Raw genomic sequence first — 20,054 nt, forward strand, 5'->3', positions numbered from 1 at the left:
TCATTTTAGAGCATTATTTATTGATGTCTTACTGTGGGAAATATAATTGGCCAACTTTTGCCGTCTTTAGCTCCCACCATATATTCATCTTATATACCCATGCTCCCAATATTGTTATATCATAAGATTGATCAATTCATTTATTTTTTCAGAATTGATATAGTTTTATGAATATTATTCATGGCACAGTCATGTTGCAACCTAAGATTAGTTATCCTTTACTGTATAACATCTGTTTTTCCAGTATTAAACAATTGTTGTTATTAAGTTTTCCATGCACCTGTCATTCATTCACTGTTGCCATCCTGGGGATTCCCATCACTTGCTCCTGTTTTGGATCCTTTGTCTTCTGGATCCCAGTGTTTTCTTTCTTGTAATTCCTTCTTTTGGTGGAACATATTCTTTATTGTAAACCATATATTATTTGTGGTTTCATTTATACTTATGTGCTGTTAATTATAAAACAAATTATGTTACAGTAAGCTCATATAACAGGAAGCAATCATAGTAATTTAAATCTAATGTAATTTCATTTCTCTGTATGGATTTTAGAAAACCTTTAAGATTGAATTATATATTCTTGAATTTAAATAAATTTCTTAAACTCTCCATTTAAATGTGTTAATTCATTTCTTTAAAAATAAAAGGTTTTAATAAACAGTTTTTCATATTTGGGGGCAAATTCTATTGCTCACCTAAAACATTTTTGGAAAGAATAAGTTGTTATAAAACAGTTAAACTATTCAGATTATCTCTAGCTGCATACTGTAATACTATATTTTTGTTAGTTTGTGGAGATGAGAGTCTCTGGTGTAGTCGAGTTGCTAGAATTGTGTGATAACTGGATATAATTTTGGGAAGTCCTATTTTATTTCCATTAACATAATATAGCATGTTTAAGCCTTTGTTCTGTACACTACCAGTATTTGAGAGACAGAAGAATTTAGGTTCTTACAAGTAATTTGCATTCTGTTACAGGAAAAATATATATTAAATTGTATTTTCCCATTGACTTCAAGTACGACCCTCCTTTGCAATCTATTGTATTTAGCTTCTCCCATCATTTCTTCCTACATGTGTTTGAATGAATCATTGCTCGCCAGCACATGCATTGGTACATGGAGGGGGAATTGCTTACGTAGTCTCATCATGTTGCCTAGGAATCTGTACAGATTCTGTGTCCTTGGGAGAAGTAGCTTGTAAAGTGGAATAGGACACGTGGCAAATTGTGCTTGTTTGAAAGTTATGTGCAAAGCTTTGAAAAAAGGGGAAATTTCTCTTTCTCTTGCTGCTTCTTCATCCTATTTCCCTATCAGTGTACTTCACTTCTCATAGGATTTGGTATTCATACTAATTGTACTAATACTAATTGTTTAAATAATCTGCAATATTATAGAACAAATTGGCCTTTTTCAGCTAACCTGAGAACCTATCTACCATTTATTCTGACTTTTTTATTTTTTCAGCTTCCATTTTGTGGAAGGTCCTTATCTAGAAGCTGGAGATACAATTGAGAGCAAAACTGACAAATATTCCTTCCTTTATATTCCTTACATTTTTTTTTTTTTAAGCTGAGCCATCCTGCCACTTGTTGGCAGCTCAGCCACTGCTCAGCTCGGGCTGGGAATCGAACTGCTGTTGCTCAGAGCTCAAACTCTTAAGGGAGCTCTTAACCAACTGAGCCACTCAGCTGGCCCTTATATTCCATACATTTTTGTAGAGCTAATATTTTTATCAAAAAATATATGTAGAAATGCAAAATCTTATTTATGGTTATTCATAAATTGCACATAAATTAAAAATGGGCTATTCTGCTTTAGTTAAGTTCTATATGAACTACTTTTTATCAGAAAGGGACAAAAATATTTCAGTTAGTAGGATTGAATTGCAACTTTCTACACTTCAACTTTGTGTTTTATGTCAGAATGTTAGTCTGCATTTCATCTAGGCAGCTCTCTCTCTCTCTCTCTCTCTCTCTCTCTCTCTCTCTCTCTCTCTCTCTCTGCTTCTGAATATTTAAAGCTGTAATTTACAATGATTTATTGAGTGGTTATTATAATGCTTGCTTTCAAATCATGAATTAGTTTTGTAATATAAACAAAAAAAGGAGATACTATTCCATTCTCATGGCCAATATAGATATTGCTGTTTGCCTAAAAACATTAAGCGTATTATGCTTTTTAAAGACAAATGCATTTTAATGACATATAATTCATATTCTATAAAATTCATTATTTTAAAGTACATAATTTAATGTGGCTTAGTTTGTTTGCAAAGTTATACAACAATCACCATTTTCTAATTCCAGAGCATTTCCATTACTCCCCAAAGAATCATGTATCTCTTGGCAGTTATTTCTTATTCTCCCTTTCCCCTCATTCTGGCATCCACTAATCTACTTTTTTCTCTCGATGTTTTTGCCTGTTCTGGCCATTTAATGTAAGTGGAATCATACAATATGTGGTTTTCTCTGACTGGCTTATTTCGCTGTTTTCAAAGTTTATCCATGTTGTAGTGTTGTGTATCAATACTTCATTCCTTTTTTGTGGATAAATAATTTTCCATTGTATGGCTATGCCACATTTTGTTTATGTGTTCAACAATTCAAGGATATTTGTGTTCTTCCCACTTTTTGGCTATTATGAATAATGGTACTGTGAATATCTATGTACAAGTTTTTGCGTGGACATATGATTTCAGTTCTCTTGGTATATCTAGGAATGGAATTATTGGGTCATATTGTAACTGTATGTTTTGCTTTTTGAGGAAATGCCAAACTGTTTTCACCAAAGTATTTGCACCATATTCACCAGCAATGTATGAGGGTTTTAATTCTTTCACATCACTGTTAACACTTGCTGTTTGTCTTTTGTATTATAGCTGTCCTAATTGGTATGAAATGATGTTAAGCTTATTTTTTTTATGAGAAATTATAACAATTTTAAAATCTTGCTTTTTAGGTGCCGTACTTCTCTGTAGTGTACAAGGACTAGCAGTTAATATCGATCCAGTTTTATATACCTGGCTCATTTATCAGCCCCAGAAACGAACCAGTAGACATATGCAGCAGGTGAGACATTTTTATAATTCTCCAACTGAATAAATCTTTTCCTGTGTCATTTATTAGTTATATATTTTATTGATTTTATTTATGAATGTAACAAAATATAAAAATTAAAAAGTACAGCTCATGTTTCAAGGAGCATCTTCTAAAGGTTTTTCTTCACTTTGTTCTAATTTCATTTGAAACTTGTACCCACCCTCCTCCTTCCATTCTTTTATCAAATTCTCATAGAACATGAGGCAGTATTACTGCTGGATCCTGGGGCTACAGGAATAAAAGTCATGGTTGAAAGTATCCCTCCTCTAGAGTTATTTAGTTTATTTGAAAATATTAAGGCGATAGTAATACTATTTTTAGTAACTGCTATGTTAAACCTATGTACAGGATTATGTGGAAACAAAAGCGAGGAATAGTTCTCATTAACAGGTGAGGGTTTTAAAAGGAGGAGTTGCCAGTTGAGCTGAGCATCATAGCAGTAAGCCAGACAGGAACGGTTGTTTTAGGCTGACCTGTGTGAGCAGAGGCAAGAAAGATGCAATAACTTGACAAGAAAGTTATTCAGTGTTTTAAGACAGAGCCAAGTGTTCTTATAGAGACTCATAAAAATTGGAAACCAATTCATGAAATGTTTTATTTGTAATGCTAAGTTTTTGAGAAGTTATCTTGAAAGGTGAAGAGGAAGTATAGGAAACTGACATAAAGAGATCTAAATTTTTGAAAGTTTACTCTAATAGAATGTAGAGTATGAGTGATAGAGAAGTAAGACTATGACCATTTGAGAAAAAATTTAGTTGTAAATTCTTTTTTTTCTTTTGAGATATAATTGACATATAACATTTTATCAGTTTCAGCTGAACAACATAATGATTTAATATTTGTGTACATTGCAAAGTGATCACCAAAATAAGTTTAGTTAACATCCATTGCCAATATAGCTACAATTTTTCCTTACAATAAGAACTTTTAAGATTTACTCTTTGAAACTTTCAAAATACAATACAGTATTATTAACTATAGTCATCGTGCTGTATATTATATCCCATGACTTATTTATTTTATAACTGGAAGTGTATAATTTTTTATCCTATTTATCCATTTTTCTCACCCCTCACCCCTTGTCTCTAGCAACCACCCCCTATGTTTTCTATGTGTGTGAATTCATTTTTTTCTTTTGTTTTTTATGTTTAGATTCCACATATAAGTGAGATCCTAGCATATTTGTCTTTCTCTGCCTGACTTATTTCACTTAGCATAATGCTGTTATGTTGTTGCAAATGGCAGGTTTTCTTTTTTTTATGACTGAATAATATTCTGTTGTACTACAAATTCTTCATTGGTTATTTTATTTTTTTAATAACTTTAGGTTTACAAAACAACATAGTGATTAGACATTTATGTACCTCACAAAGTGATAACCCCAATAAGTCTATTACTACCCATCAGACATTGTATATAGTTACTGCAATATTATTGACTATGTTCCTTATGCTGTATTTTATAGCCCTGTAACTATATTTTTTAAAATTATAGTTGACATTTGGTATTATTGGGTTGTCAGAAAAGTCATGACGCATTTTTGCAACAAAAAACATAGAAAAAATATGTCATGACTTTTCCGACAACCCAACATTTTGAATTAGTTTCAGATGTACAGCTTGGTGGTTAGATATTCATATAATTTATGAAGTGATTCCTCCCGATAAGTCTAGTACCCATCTGACACTATACATAATTTTTAGAGTATTACTGACTGTATGTTCCATACTGTATTTTACATCCCCATGACTCTTTTGTAATTACTAATTTATACTTAATATCTTCACCTTTCTCGCCCAGCCACCAACCCCCCTCCCATCTGGCAACCATCAGTTTTTTCTATGTATATATGAGTCTGTTTCTGTTTTTGTTGTTGTTCTTGTTTGTTTATTTTGTTCCTTAGATTCCACATATAAATGAGATCATATGGTATTTGTCTTAGTCTGATTTATTTCACTTAGCATATACCCTTTAGGTCCATCCTTGTGTTCACAAAGGGTAAGGTTTCATCCTTTTTTATGACAGTTATACATCATTGTATAAATATACCACATTTCTTTATCCAATCATCTATTAATGGGCATTTAGGTTGTTTTCATATCTTGGCTATTGTAAATAGTGCTACAGTGAACATAGGGGTGCATATGTCTTTTTGAATTAGTGTTTTGAATTTCTTTGGATAAATAACTAGATTGGTAATTGTTGGGTCATGAGGTAGTTCTATTTTTAATTTTTCGAGGAGCATCCATACTGTTTTCCTTAGTGGCTGTATCAATTTGCAATCTCACCAACATGCACAAGGGTTACCTTTGCTCCTCATCCTGGACAACCCTTGCTTTTTGTTGATGTATTGATGATAGCCATGCTGCCAAGTGTGAGGTGATGTTTTGTGTTTTGTATTTCTCTGATGATTTAGTGACAGTGAACATCTTTTCATATGTCTATTGGCCATCTCTATGTCCTCTTTGGAGAAATAAATGTCTATTCAGGTCCTCTGCCCATTTGTTAATTGGATTGTTTGTTTTTTTGGTGTTGAGTTGTATGAGTTTTTTATAGATTTTGGATATTAACCTCTTATCAGATGTATCATGGGCGAATATCTTCTCACGTTCAGTAGGATGTTCTTTTAAATTTATTGATGCTTTCCTTTGATGTGCAAATCTTTAGTTTGCTGTAGTCCCATTTGTTTTATTTTTTCTTTTGTTTCCCTTGTCTGAGGTAATGTATCTATAAAACTATTACTAAGAGTAATGTCTGAAAGTTTATTGCCTATGGTTTCTTCTAGGAGTTTTATGGTTTCAGGTGTTAACGTTTAAGTCTTTAATCCAGTTTGAGTTTATTCTTATGTAAGGAGTAAGAAGGTTGTTCAGTTTCATTTTTTTACATCTATCTGTCCAGTTTTCCCAACACTGTATCTTGAGAACAGACAGACTTTCTTTACCCCCAATGTATATTCTGCTTCCTTTGTCATAGATTAAATGACCATATAGGCATGGGTTTATTTCTGGGCTCTCTATTCTGCTCCATTGACCTATGATTCTGTTTTTATGCCAGTACCATGTTGTTTTGATGACTACAGCCTTTTAGTATATTTTGATACCAGATAGCATGATACCTTCAATTTTATTCTTCTTTACCAAGACTGCCATGGCTATTTGGGGTCTTTTTGGTTTCATATAAATTTTAGTATTATTTGTTCTAGTTCTGTGAAAAATAGGGATTGCATTGAATCTATAGATTGCTGTGGGTAGTATGGACATTTTAATGATCTTAATTCTATCTATGAATATGGTATATGCTTTAATTTATTTGTATCTTCTTTAATTTCTCTTCAATGACTTATAATTTTCTGGGTGCAAATCTTTTACTTTCTTGATTAAATTTATTACTAGGTTGTTTTTTTGTTTTGTTTTTATGCAATTGTAAAAGGATTGTTTTCTTAATTTCTCTTTCTGATAGTTCTTATTGATGTATAAAAATACACCCAATTTCTGAATACTAATTTTGTATCCTCCTACTTTACTAAACTCATTTTTCAGTTCTAATAGTTTTTTTTTGTTGTTGGAATCTTTGGGGTTCTCTATATATAGTATCATGTCATCTGCAAATAATGACAGTTTTACTTCTTCCTTTCCAGTTTGGTTATGCCTTTTCTTGCCTGGTTGCTGTGGCTAGGACTTTCAGTATTATCTGAATAAAAGTGGTGAATGTGGATATTCTTGTCTTGTTACTGGTCTTAAGGAGAATGCTTTTAGCTTTTCCGTCGTGAGTATGATGTTAGCTGTGAGTTTGTAATATGTGAAACACACACACGGAGGCTAAATAGCATGCTACTAAACAATGAGTAGGTTAATAGTGAGATCAAGGAAGAAATCATACCTTGAGACAAAAGGAAATGAAAACACAATGACCCAAAATCTATGGGACATTGTGAAAGCCTTCCTAAGAGGGAAATTCAGAGCAATACAGGTCTACCTCAAGAAACAAGAAAAATCTCATATAAACAATCTAACTTAATACCTAAAGGAACTAGAAAAAGACCAGCAAACAAAGCACAAAGTCAGTGGAAGGAAGGCAGTAATAAAGGTCAGAGAGGAAACAAATGAAATAGAGTCTAAAAAAACAAAAAAACCCAAAAGATTAATGAAACCAAGAGCTCGTTCTTTGAAAAGATTAACAAAATCGATAAACCTTTAACCAGACTCACCAAGAAAAAAGAGAGAGGACATCCAAATAAATGAAAGAAGAAATGAAAGAGGAGAGATGACAATGGACACCACAAAAATATAAGAAAATACTATGAGCAACTATATACCAACAAATTGGACAACCTGGAAGAAATGGTTAAAATTCCACCTTCCAAGGCTGAATCAAGAAGGAACAGAAAACCTGAACAGACTGACTACTACTAATGAAATTGAATCAGTAATCAACAAGCTCCCAACAAACAAAAGTCCTGGACCAGATAGCTTCACAGATTAATTTTACCAAACATTCAAAAAAGAATTAATATCTGTTCTTCTCAAACTATTCCAAATAATTGAAGATGAGGAAGCCTTCCCAGCTCATTCTAGGAGGCCACCATTATGCTGATTCCAAAACCAGATAAGCACATTACAAAAAAAGAAAACTATAGGCTGATTCTTCATTGGCTATTTTATAAATGATGCAGTTATCTTCGGTACACCATCGATGTCCCTGAAGGTCAAATAGTGTTCTTGCAGCTTAAGTAAATTAGATATTCACTTGATTAATATCAAACACCTTTAAAGAGTTTGACTGTTTATTTTATTTTTATTATATTGTTTTATAACTATTTTAAAATTAAATATTAATACATTTTTCTAAGTTCAAAAATAATAGTTTTATTTAAAAGAGAAACTAATAAATACCCATAATTCTATTACTCCATAGTTGTAAATAACTTCATAGCTAATTCTTTATATTTTTCCCTAATTATTCACTTAGTATATATTTTTAGAAGTGTGATTAATAGCTCCAGGCATGTAGTTGAGCATATTTTAAGGCTCTTTTTTTTTTTTTAAGATTTTTATTGGGGAATTGGGGGAAGGGGAACAGACAAGTTGCTGTCCTTTTGTTCTTCAGTATAGTTGTGGAGGACGTTGCTTCACTGGCCCAAGTTAGCACCATCATTGCGCTCTTCCCAGGGAAGGCAGAGCAGTCACCGGCTTCTGGACGGCCGGTCACTGCAGCTGCTGGCCGCTCACGCTGGCTGCTGGCTACATATGGTAGCCCACTGCCACGGGGGGCTGCATCCTACATTGTCGCTGGCGACTCACGGCGCCCAGCTCCAGGTTGAGCTGTTGTTCAGCATCTTAGCTGTAGAGGGCAGTGTCACTGATACTCATATGTGGGATCCGAACTGGGGCCCTCTCGCACCCCAAGCCAGTTCTTAACCATCGCGCCACTCGGCAGGCCCTTTTAAGGCTCATTTAATATTTCCAGTTTGCTTCTAGAATTGGTGTACAGTTTACATTTTCACTAGCACTTCATAGTATTACTATTTGACTACATTTCAGCATATCTGAAAAAAATGTTTTTTAAATGTCTTACATTTTCTTTACTATGGAAATTTGAGAGAATAGTATAGTGACCTTATCATCCAGCTTCAATAATTATTTACTCACAAATAATCATCTTCACTCTAAAAATTGTTTGGTGAAAAACTGCCAACATCCAGTAGTGGTGAAAATGTAGAAAATGCATGAACTCATATAATACTGTTGTGAGTGAAAATTGATAAATTTGGCAGTATCTAATAAAATTGAAAGAGAATATCCTGTGATGCTAAAGTCCCACTTTTTGATACAGCTATGTTCATACAGTCTCATTCATATGAGCTTAAGAAGTCATGTGCAAGCCTTTTATTGCAGTATTCATTGCAATAGTATAAAATTGGAGACAAACATAAATGTCGGTCTCTAAGAAGGTGGATAGATAAAACGTGGTATATTCACATATAATACTTTATTATTAAAAATTATAGACTAGGTCTTAATATAGTTGCCTCAGAATTTTATATAATGCAAAAATCAGTTTCCCAAGGATATATACAGTATGAAAATAGCTATAATATATTTTTCCGAAACCACCCTTAGGTAAGTAAGTAAATTAATAAATAAATAAATAAATAAAGTGTGAGTAATTAATTTGAAGGATTGTATCAATATCATGGTATTGGTTGACTCTTGGAAAAATGGACAGTTAGTTAGCAGTCATAGATTTTAGCTTTATCTATAATATTTTATTTATTTCCTTTTAAAAAACCAAATATGATAAAATGTTAATTGGGCGACTGGATAGCTCAGTTGCTAAGAGCCCACTCTTAACAACTGGGCTTCTGGTTGGATTCCAACATGTTCCAGTAAGCTGTGCCAGTTAGCTTCGCCCTGTACAGCTAAGATTGTGAACAACGGTCCGGACTGGAGCTGGGCTATGAGTGGCCAGGGGACTGCATGAGCTGCTGTGTGTTGCCTGAGCTTCTGTGAGCCGCCATGAGTGGCCGGCAGCTGGGTGAGAACTGCGGTGAGCTGCCGTGAGCTGCTGTGAGCGGCCATCCAATGGCCAGCGAGCGATCTGCCTCAGCCGGGAAGACCACTGTGATCATAAAACCAACATGGTCCAGTGTGCGGCATCCTCCACAACTAGACTGAGAACAACTGCTCGGAGGTGGGGAGGGAGGTGGAAGGGGGGAAAAGTGTTAATAGACAGTATTATTGGTTGTATGAGAATATGGGTATTGTTTTAGTCTTTATAATTCCCCGTATTTTTACATTTATTATATTAATAACGGTGGAAAATTTTTTGTAGGGACAGGGTCAAAAGGCTTTAGATATTTTGGGATAATGGGATATTGATGGGGCAAGGATAGGAAGATCTGGTGCTAGGGTACAGCTGAAAATTGGGGGGAATGTTTAATACCAGAAGGTAGAAGAATGTAAGCAGAGCAATGGGAGGTTTCTAAAAATAAATACTGCTTATTTTGATATTTTTGGCTGCATTAGCCATAGTTGCAGAAAAGTGGAGGGAATCACTCATGGTTTATCTAGTATCTCTACATGCCTGACGTATAGCGCCCACATTAGCAATTACTCAGCAAATATTTATAGAGGGTCTGTTGCACACCATGTAGGTGTTTGAAATATAGCTGTATAGAAGACATCTAAGAGCTTTGCTCTCTTGTTAGAAAGAGTTTTTGTTTGGCCTTTTACTGTATTTTTACCTATGTGAAAATGCCCCTAGAGTTTCACCACTGAAAGATTCTTTTCGTTTGTTGTTGGATGTTGCCAATGCCATGGCTTCATTAATGTCATCTTTTAACTATTATGCTTGAATTAAGTATCACTATGCAGCACATAATTTTTCTGTAATTATTTATTATATATTAATTTTGAACCTGAACTTGGTTGTAATTTTTTAGAGTACATACTTGGTTGCGTTCCAGGTTTATAAAAACCACGAAATGCAAGGGATTATGGAATCATTAAATGTTAGAGCATAAAGGGGTTTTCCAGTAGAGTTCTCTACCCCCTTATTTTATAGATGGGGACATTTAAATGAATCAAAACTTACATTTATGCTGAGATTTCTAATCTAGGTCTTAAATACTATTTCTTATTTACATTTGTATAAATATTACCAATTTGACTAGATACTTAATATGAAAGCAGGTACTCTGTGTTATGATGTTTCCCACAGTGTATTTAATCTTTTCATTTTCTCATTCAGCTTTTTTGTCCTGCTACTTAGCCTAAATAACAATTTGTAAAGTAATTTACCTTTTCCTCTGTAGCTCATAACTTGAGTTATGTAATGTACCTATGTTTCTCATTGAAATATAATCCAAGTAATATTAGGTTCTGTAAATTGAGTGAGACTTACAGTTGGATCTACAAAAGTGTGGTTGTTGTAATGCTGAGGGTAACATTAGACTCCACTGCAACCTGACCAGCCCCCTACAGGTTCACCATTTGATGCAGCTGTATCACAGTTATCATCTGTTGTATCCCAAGCTGCAATTTCCTTCTCAGTTTGTGGCTAAAACCCAACATTTGATGATTGTTTTCCACTCGGTTCAACATTGATCTTTGATCTTGTAGCAAACTTAGAAATACCTATGTATTTTTTTTTGCCAAAAATCTGACAAGATTGTATTGGGCGTCATCAGCAGTAACATCAGACTTTATTTCAGTGAATAAAGATGAAACAGCTGCTTTATTGTTCAGCTCAGCACTCATGCATTCAATATAGGATCATAATGTTTTCCAGCTTTCTCTAGCTATAGATATTTTCTATGCTTTCTAACTATGCTGTAGATAGCACTTTGTCAGACAGATTAGAATTTTTAGCTATTCTTTAAAAATATTTGTCAGTTTATATTAACATGTACATAAACAATTCATAAAAGTATGTCTCTAAAATACTATTTTATGAAACCTTTTAATTTTCTAGTTATCACAATTTTCAAAATTAATTTTAGTTTTGATTTGTTCTTATTATGTAGTCTCTGCTTACTAAAATTGATGTTAAATTTTAATTTTTTGCAACTTCTCTTGGTTTTCATACAAAATTGTAATTTAACATTTAAATTGTGTCCGTGTGTGTGTGTGTGTGTCTGTGTGTGTGTGTGTGTGTTTATATGTGGGTGTGGGGGAGCAGGGGGTGACAGGAAAAGTAAGGTGAGAGATATTGATTGGTTATTTGATTGACTGATTAATTTAAGATAATACAGCCTCAACCTCATCTTGTGAAGGACTTTACTCAGTGATGCCATGTTAAACCTTCATTGTTTTAGAAATAGGAAATAATTCGGTTTTTCATTTGACTCTCTCCAGCAGCCTGTGATAGCTGTTCCTCTTGTTATGCCAATTAGCAGAAGGAAAGAGGACGAGGCATCTGTTGGAAGTGCGCCCTTGGCAAAGCAACAATCATGTCAGGCCTCTGAATATGCCAGCAGCCCTATAAAAACAAAAACAATAACAGGTATGTGTGAAGAACTTCAAAGAGTCTGTGATTTTGCCCTACCTCTAAGGTAAAAGTTATCAAGTTATCCGGGCCTTATTTTCATGAATGCTGGCTAAAGACACGAGACTCCAAAAACAGAAACAAAGGACTTTTTTTATCTACAGCATTACCAGTAATCAGAGTCCTAGCATTTTCTTGTGTCCCTGCTCTGTGCCTCATTTTCACAGGGTGTCACAAAGAGGAGCCAGGTGATACTTATATATATACAATGGATTAAATTACAGGCTAGGAATCTCAATTGAGAAACCTGAACCTTTTATAATGGGTGGTAGAAAGCATGCCTGCCGTTTTCTCTAGAGGGAGGCACTAGATGTACCTTGCAAAACTGTAAGTAAACTTGCCCTTTGCTCAGAAGGGGGACGATATTTTTGTCTTCTGAGGCTGTATGCTATACATACACCCTTGAAAACACATTTGGGTATAGACACTCACTGCCTCTACTTGTAAGACATGCAAAAACACAAGAGACCCTTGGAGAATTGTCTCCCAATAGAATGTTCTTCTTAAAATGAATTCTTGCAAATGACAGTATATCTCAATCTTCTTTCCTTCCTCTTCTCTCATTTCCTCTGCTATATCATCCATGCAAATATAAAATAAATTTTCTAACATAGAACTATCACTTTTTCATTTCATCTTAAGTGGCATTTTTCTGTTTTTCTAATGTTTGTGATAATGGGCCACCTACCTTCAGGTGATGTTTTATTTTTTCCTTAGATGTTTAGCTTTAATTCACATAACTCATATACTAACCATATTGCAAAAAACTTCTTATTTTCAATAAATGAAAATCCACTTACTGAATGTCTGTAATGGGTAAGACTCTGTTGTAAGTGATATTGAGGGTAGAAAATTTAATAAGATATGATCCCTGCCCTTAAGGAATTTAAAATGATCATATACATAAGGAAGTTCAAACTAACATTTGTGGTTGAGAGGAAAAGTTAGTATTATTTTGTTACCCCATTTTACAACAGTAAAAATGCAAATATATATTTTTGTGGGGTTTTATACATAACTGTTATTATTCTGTGCTCTGTTACTTCCCTGAAATATGATGTTATGTTTATTTTATAGAATCATTAGACTTTTAACTTGTCAGTATCCACAGCCTTTTGCTCTGTTGAAATTTTCAGTATCAATTGACAAAATTGATTAATTCTTGTATCATAGGAAGATTATTTGTAACTTGTATTGAATTTTTAATATAAAATTAGATATTTTTTTCCTTTAGTTACCACGCTAAGTTTTAGACTTTGGATCTCTTTAACTGGTGATTTTTTACATAAAGACTATAAATATCACTTCTTAATAAAATAAATGTCCACTAAATGTCAATTGATAAAAATAAATTTAATCTTATATGCATATTAACCACATATTTGAACCTCCTGCTTTACTATTTAATCCCGGTCTTTAAATCACACTTGATAATTGATTTAAATTAATTGTGAAGGATAGATAAAAATGATAGAAAATGCTTACAATTTAAATGAAATTACCTGACATAGAACTATATAGAAAATATGATCATAGATTTTAGAATGCATTTGCTCTGCATGGAGAAGTTTTATATATAAATTCACATCTCATATCAGTCACATATCAGTTCACAAATGGTATTAGTTAATATCTGAGATTTATTTAGCTTTCTTATACTTTCCCACTTTTTACAAGAAAATGTTAATTTTAAATTGAAGAAAATAATAGCCAAAAACATAATTTCCTATCATTAATTATTTTATGTAATATGAAGACATATATAAACAACACATTGTTCTTTATTTCAAATTATAATGTGAACTATGGTTCTTTGGTTCTGAGTTGTGGATATTTGCTTTATGTCTTTAGTGTTTTCCTGTCTCTAGAAAATGTAAGTTAGATATCCTGTTGGTATTCTCCTTTTAGATAGGTAAGGATATCAGTTCTTTACGATAGGTAAGGTTATCAGTACTTTACCAAGTACAGGTTCTTACACAAGCTAGCATAAGAATTTACAGTTATCAAACTAATACCTGTGTTTGCCTTGTTTTGGCACTGTGAGCATTTACAGGAGGTAAAAAGCCTTGGGTATAACATTTATTCTTTATGACTTTTGTGTCTTCCCACTTGGGTGCCTGCCATTTTTACTTCTCTGGAAACCTTGGCAGTAGTGCTCTCTCTGTTCTTGAGAATGCACTGTGCCAACCATATTTTTAAATTAGAATTAAGATTAAAAATTTTCTGTTTTATTTTTAATTAGAGTATACAGTTCCTGTTCTGGTTTTAATCTAAAATATTTAAAAATCTTTTGAAATTTTACCTGCTTTTAAATGTAGTTATCACTGTTTTTATTATTTATATTGCATCATAAAATGTAATGGATTTGGTAAGGTATTCATAGTCATTTACATATCATTTTTGTTGTTTTTGTTTTACTTTTATCATTTTAATCTTTTAAAATTTACAGTTCGGTAGTGTTAAGTATATTCACATTGTTGTGAAATGTACATTTTAATTTTAACTGAATTTTACAATGGAGAAACATTAGTGTTAATTTATGTCTGAATTCCTACTGAAATAATTTTTTATTTTTATATTCTCAACCTAAGGTTGAATGTTTGATCTTAAGTTCATCCCAAACAAGTTATGTAGTATTTTTGGCACATGATAACCAAGAAAGTCTTGCTGATCATGCACTGAGCTTGATTTTGATTTTAATTAATCAACAAGAAGCAGACATCTTCCTCTTTCATTCTTAATTAACCAATGTTAAGTAGCTGCCTGCAGTGGGAACATGTGCTGGATGGCTGGAAATGTGTTGACAGCAGAACAGCACTATTTCAGTGATATAGGCACATAGGGCAGGCCAAGCCAGAATAAATCATGTTTCACATGAAGATAATATTGGGTCGTTGGGAAAGTCATGATGTATTTTTCTATGTTTTTCAATGCAAAAATGTGTCATGACTTTCCCAATGACCTAATATATTATTATAAAATTCTAAATAATCTTCTACAGAATCTGTTTATTCCTTCAAAACAAAAAAACCCCTAAAAGATATATCTGTTTACCCTATGTTTCGGAGATGTTATGAATGTTAATTTGGAACTCTTGACAAAAATGTGTGTAATGGAGATGATAACTGTAAAAAACAGGGTGCTCCATAAATAACTGTTTAAAAATTACTATCCACTATCATCTTACATGTTTATACATTACTTTTTCAGTGCGAATCACTGTAACTATACAATTAAAAAAACAGAAGGCCCTTTTTTCATTGAAAGCTTTTATTTATTCATTAATTTTCAATTACAGTGAACATTCAATATTACTTTATATTAGTTTCAGCTGTACAGAATAGTGGTTAGACATTTATATAATTCACAAAGTGATCCCCCCAATAAGTCTGGTACCCATCTGGCACTATATATACCTAGTCAGTTCCACATTATTGACTATACTCCCTATGCTGTACTTTACATCCCCATGACTATTTTGTAACTACCACTTTGTACTTTTTAATCGCTTCCCTTTTTCACCCACCCCCTAACTGGCAAACATCAGCTTGTTCTCTGTTTCTGTTTTGTTTGTTTGTTTATTTTGTTCTTTATATTTCATATATGAAAGAAATTTTATTTGTCTTTCCCTGTCACTTAGCATAATACCCTGTAGGTCCATCCAAGTATTCACAAAGGGTAAGATTTCATTCTTTTTATATGGCCAAATAATATTTCATTGTATGTATGTACCAATTTTTCTTTATCCAGTCGTTTATTGATGGGCATTTAAGTTGTTTTCATATCTTTGATACTGTAAATAGGGCCACAGTGAACATAGGGGTTCATATATCTTTTTGAATTAGTATTTAGGATTTCTTCGGATAAATACCTAGAAATGCAATTACTGGGTCATAAAGTAATACTATTTTCAATATATTGAGGAACCTCCATACTGTTTTCCATAGTGGCTGCACCAATTTACAATCCCACCAACAGTGTACAAGGGTTCCCTTTTCTCCACAGCCTCACCAACAGTTTGTTGATTTCTTAATGATAACCATTCTGTCAGGTATGAGGTGATATTGTGGTTTTTATTTGCATTTCTCTGATGATTAGTGATGTTGAGCATGTTTTCCTATGTTTATTGGCCATCTCTATGTCCTCTTTGGAGAAATGTCTGCTCAGGTCCTCTGCCCATTTTTTAATTGGATTGTTTATTGTTTTGGTATCTAGTTATATGAGTTCTTTTAAATTTTGGATATTAACCTCTTATTGGATGTATCATTGGGGAATATCTTTTCCCATTCAGTAGGTTTTTGTTTTGTTGATGGTTTCCTTTAATGTGCAAAACTTTTTTAGTTTGTTGTAGCCCTATTTGTTTATTTTTTCTTTTATTTCCCTTGCTTGGGGAGGTAGATCAGAAAAAAAGTATCACTAAGAATAATGTCAGAGAGTTTACTGCCTATGTTTTCTTCTATGATTTTATGGTTTCGGGTCTTATATTTAAGCCTTTAATCCATTTTGAGTATATTCTTGTATATGGAGTAAGAAGGTGGTCCAGTTTCATTTTTTTGCATGTATCCAGTTTTCCCAACACTATTTATTGAATAGACTGTCTTTACCCCATTTTATATTCTTGCCTCCTTTGTCATAGGTTAATTGACCACATAGACATGTGTTTATTCCATTGACCTCTGAGTCTATTTTTATGCCAGTACCATGCTGTTTTGATTACTATAGTATAGTTTGGTATCAACTTTATTCTTTTTTAAGATTGCCGGGGCTATTCAGGGAATTTATTGTTTCACATAAATTTTAGGATTATTTGTTTTAGTTCTATGACATATGCCATTGGTATTTTGATAGGGATTGCATTAAATCTATAGATAGCTTTGGGTATTATGGACATTTTAACTATATTAATTCTTCCTATTCATGAGCATGGAGTATACTTTTATTTATTATTTATTTGTATCTTCTTTGTTTTCTCTCTTCAATGTCATTTTCTGAGTATAGGTTTTTTTTTTTTTTTTAAGTTTTTTTTTTTTATTGGGGAATTGGGGGGATGGGAACAGTGCTGGGGAATTGGGGGAAGGGGAACAGACAAGTTGCTGTCGTTTTGTTCTTCAGTCTAGTTGTGGAGGACGTTGCTTCACTGGCCCAAGTTGGCACCATCATTGCGCTCTTCCAGGGTGAGGCAGATCAGTCGCTGGCTTCTGGACGGCCGCTCACTGCGGCTGCTGGCTGCTCACGCTGGCTGCTGGCTACAGACGGTAGCCCATGGCAACCCACCGCCACAGGGGCTGCAGCCCACGCCGTCGCCGGTGACCCACGGCAGCCCAGCTCCAGGTTGAGCTGTTGTTCAGCATCTTAGCTGTAGAGGGCAGTGTCACTGGCCCTCATATGTCGGATCCGAACCGGGGCCCTCTGGCATCCCAAGCGAGCTCCCAACCATCGCGCCACTCGGCCGGCCCTGAGTATAGGTTTTTAACTTCCTTGGTTAAATTTATTCCTATGTATTTTTTTTTTTAAGATTTTTATTGGGGAATTGGGGGATTGGAACAGTGCTGGGGAATTGGGGGAAGGGGAACAGACAAGTTGCTGTCGTTTTGTTCTTCAGTCTAGTTGTGGAGGACGTTGTTTCACTGGTCCAAGCTAGCACCATCATTGCACTCTTCCCAGGCGAGGCAGATCAGTCGCCGGCTTCTGGACAGCTGCTCACGCTAGCTGCTGGCTACACAGTAGCCCATGGCAACCCACTGCCACAGGGGCTGCAGCCTACGCCGTTGCCGGCGACTCATGGCAGCCCAGCTCCAGGTTGAGCTGTTGTTCAGCATCTTAGCTGTGGAGGGCAGTGTCACTGGCCCTCATATGTGGGATCTGAACCAGGGCCCTCTGGCATCCCAAGCCAGCTCTTAAGCAACGCTCCACTCGGCTGGCCCTATAATTTGCTTTTATTTTAATGTCTTTGTCCGGTTTTGGAATCAGGGTATTGGTGGTAAAATGTGCTTGGTAACCTTTCCTCCTTGTAGGTTTTTTAAAATAGCTTGAGAAAGGTAAGTGTTAATTCAACTTTGAGTGTTTGGTCAAGTTCACCTGTGACGTTATCTAGTCCAGGACTTTTGTTTGTTGGGAATTTTTTATTACTGATTAGATTTCGTTAGTACTAAGGCGTCTGTTCAGGTTTTCTGGTTCTTATTGATTCAGTGTTGGAAGATTGTATGTTTCTAGGAACTTACCTTCTTCCAGATTGTCCAATTTATTGGCATATAATTGTTCATAATATTTTCTTATGATCCTTTGTATTTCTGTGGTGTCAGTTGCCACTTCTCTTTTATTTCTGATTTTATTCATTTGGGTCTTCTCTCTTTTTTTCTTAGTAAGCCTGGTTGAAGGTTTTATTTATCTTGTGAAATAACCAGCTCTGGTTTCATTGATGTTTTGTATTGTTTTTTTAAGCTCTATTTTGTTTATTTTCTCTCTTACCTTTATTATTGCCTTCCTTCTACTCACTTTGGATTTGTTTGCAGTTCTTTTTCTAGTTCCTTTAAGTGTAATGTTGAATTGTTTATCTGAGATTTTTCTTGATTCTTGAGGTAGGCCTTTACTGCTGTGAATTTCCCTCTCAGGACTACTTTCGCTGTGTCCCATAGATTTTGGGTCATTGTGTTTTCATTTTCCTTTGTCTCAGGTATCTTTTGATTTTTTCCTGATCTCATTGTTCACCCATTCATTATTCAGTAGCATGTTATTTTGCCTCCATGTGTTTGTGTGTTTTTCAGTATTTTTCCTGTAATTGATTTTGTTTCATACCATTTTTGTTGGAGAAGACGCTTGATACGATTTCAGTCTTCTTAAATTTTCTGAGACTTGTTTTGTGGCCTAACATGTGGTCTATCTTAGAAAATGTTCCATATGCACTTGAAAAGAATGTATATTCTGCTCCTTTGGCGTGAAATGCTCTAAAAATATGAATTAAATCCATCTGGTCTAATGTGTCATTTAAGGCTGCTGTTTCATTGTTGATTTTCTGTCTGAAAGATGTATCCATTAAAGTCAATGAGATGTTAAAGTCCCCTACTATGACTGTGCTGTCAGTCTTGCCCTTTATGTCCATCAATACTTGTTTTATATATTCAGTTGCTCCTTTGTAGGGTGCACAAATGTTTATGAGGCTTATATCCTCTTGTTGGATTGAGTCCTGTATCATTACGAAATATCCTTCTCTGTCTCTTATTATAGCCTGTTTTAAAGTCTGTTTTGTTGATATAAGTATTGCTACTTTTGCTTTGTTTTTTCATTTCCATTTGCCTGAAATATCTTTTTCCATCCCATTACTTTCAGTCTTTGTGTATCTTTTCATCTGAAGTGGGCCTCTTTTATAGACAGCATATGTAAAGATTTTGATTTCTTATCCATTCACCGTCCTGTGTTTTGATTGGTGCCTTTAAGCCATTTACATTTAAAATGATTATTGATAGGTACCTAGTTTTTGTCATTTTATTATTCATTCATATTTTTGTCCTCCCCCTTTCCTCTTTCTTCTTTAAGAAGTCCCCTTCACTTTTCTTGTTATTGTGGTTTTGTGGTGATAACTTCAGCTTTTTCTTGTCTGGGAAGCTGTTTATCTGACCTTCAATTTTAAATGATAGTGTTGTTGGATAGGGTAGTCTTGCTTACAGTTCCTTGCTTTTCAGCACTTTGAATATTTTGTACCAACCCTTTCTGGCATGCAGAGTTTCTGTTGAGAAATCAATTGACAATCTTATGGAAGCTCCTGGGTAGTTAACTAACAGCCTTTCTCTTGCTGTTTTTAGGATTCTCTGTTCGTCCTTAACTTTTGGTGTTTTAATTATGATGTGTCTTGGGGTGGGCATCTTTGGTTTCATCTTGTTTGGGATCTCTGCCTCTCCTGGACTTGGTTATT

The 20,054-nt window shown here is 34.2% G+C and overlaps 1 protein-coding gene across 6 annotated transcripts in view; it reads left to right on the forward strand.

Moving 5' to 3' along the window:
- Positions 1-20,054, forward strand: part of VPS13B (vacuolar protein sorting 13 homolog B) — an 810,211-nt gene that overhangs the window by 321,591 nt on the left and 468,566 nt on the right. For 5 of the 6 annotated variants that reach the window (XM_019642540.1, XM_019642536.1, XM_019642534.1 and 2 more), the window contains exons 20-21: positions 2,961-3,070; positions 11,956-12,103. In XM_019642540.1, coding sequence (XP_019498085.1) covers positions 2,961-3,070; positions 11,956-12,103 — 258 coding nt within the window. The remainder of the gene's footprint in view (positions 1-2,960; positions 3,071-11,955; positions 12,104-20,054) is intronic. The other variant, XM_019642538.1, reaches the window with a different exon arrangement.

This window comes from Hipposideros armiger, unplaced genomic scaffold (genome assembly GCF_001890085.2).
Source record: "Hipposideros armiger isolate ML-2016 unplaced genomic scaffold, ASM189008v1 scaffold_70, whole genome shotgun sequence".
NCBI lineage: Eukaryota > Metazoa > Chordata > Mammalia > Chiroptera > Hipposideridae > Hipposideros > Hipposideros armiger.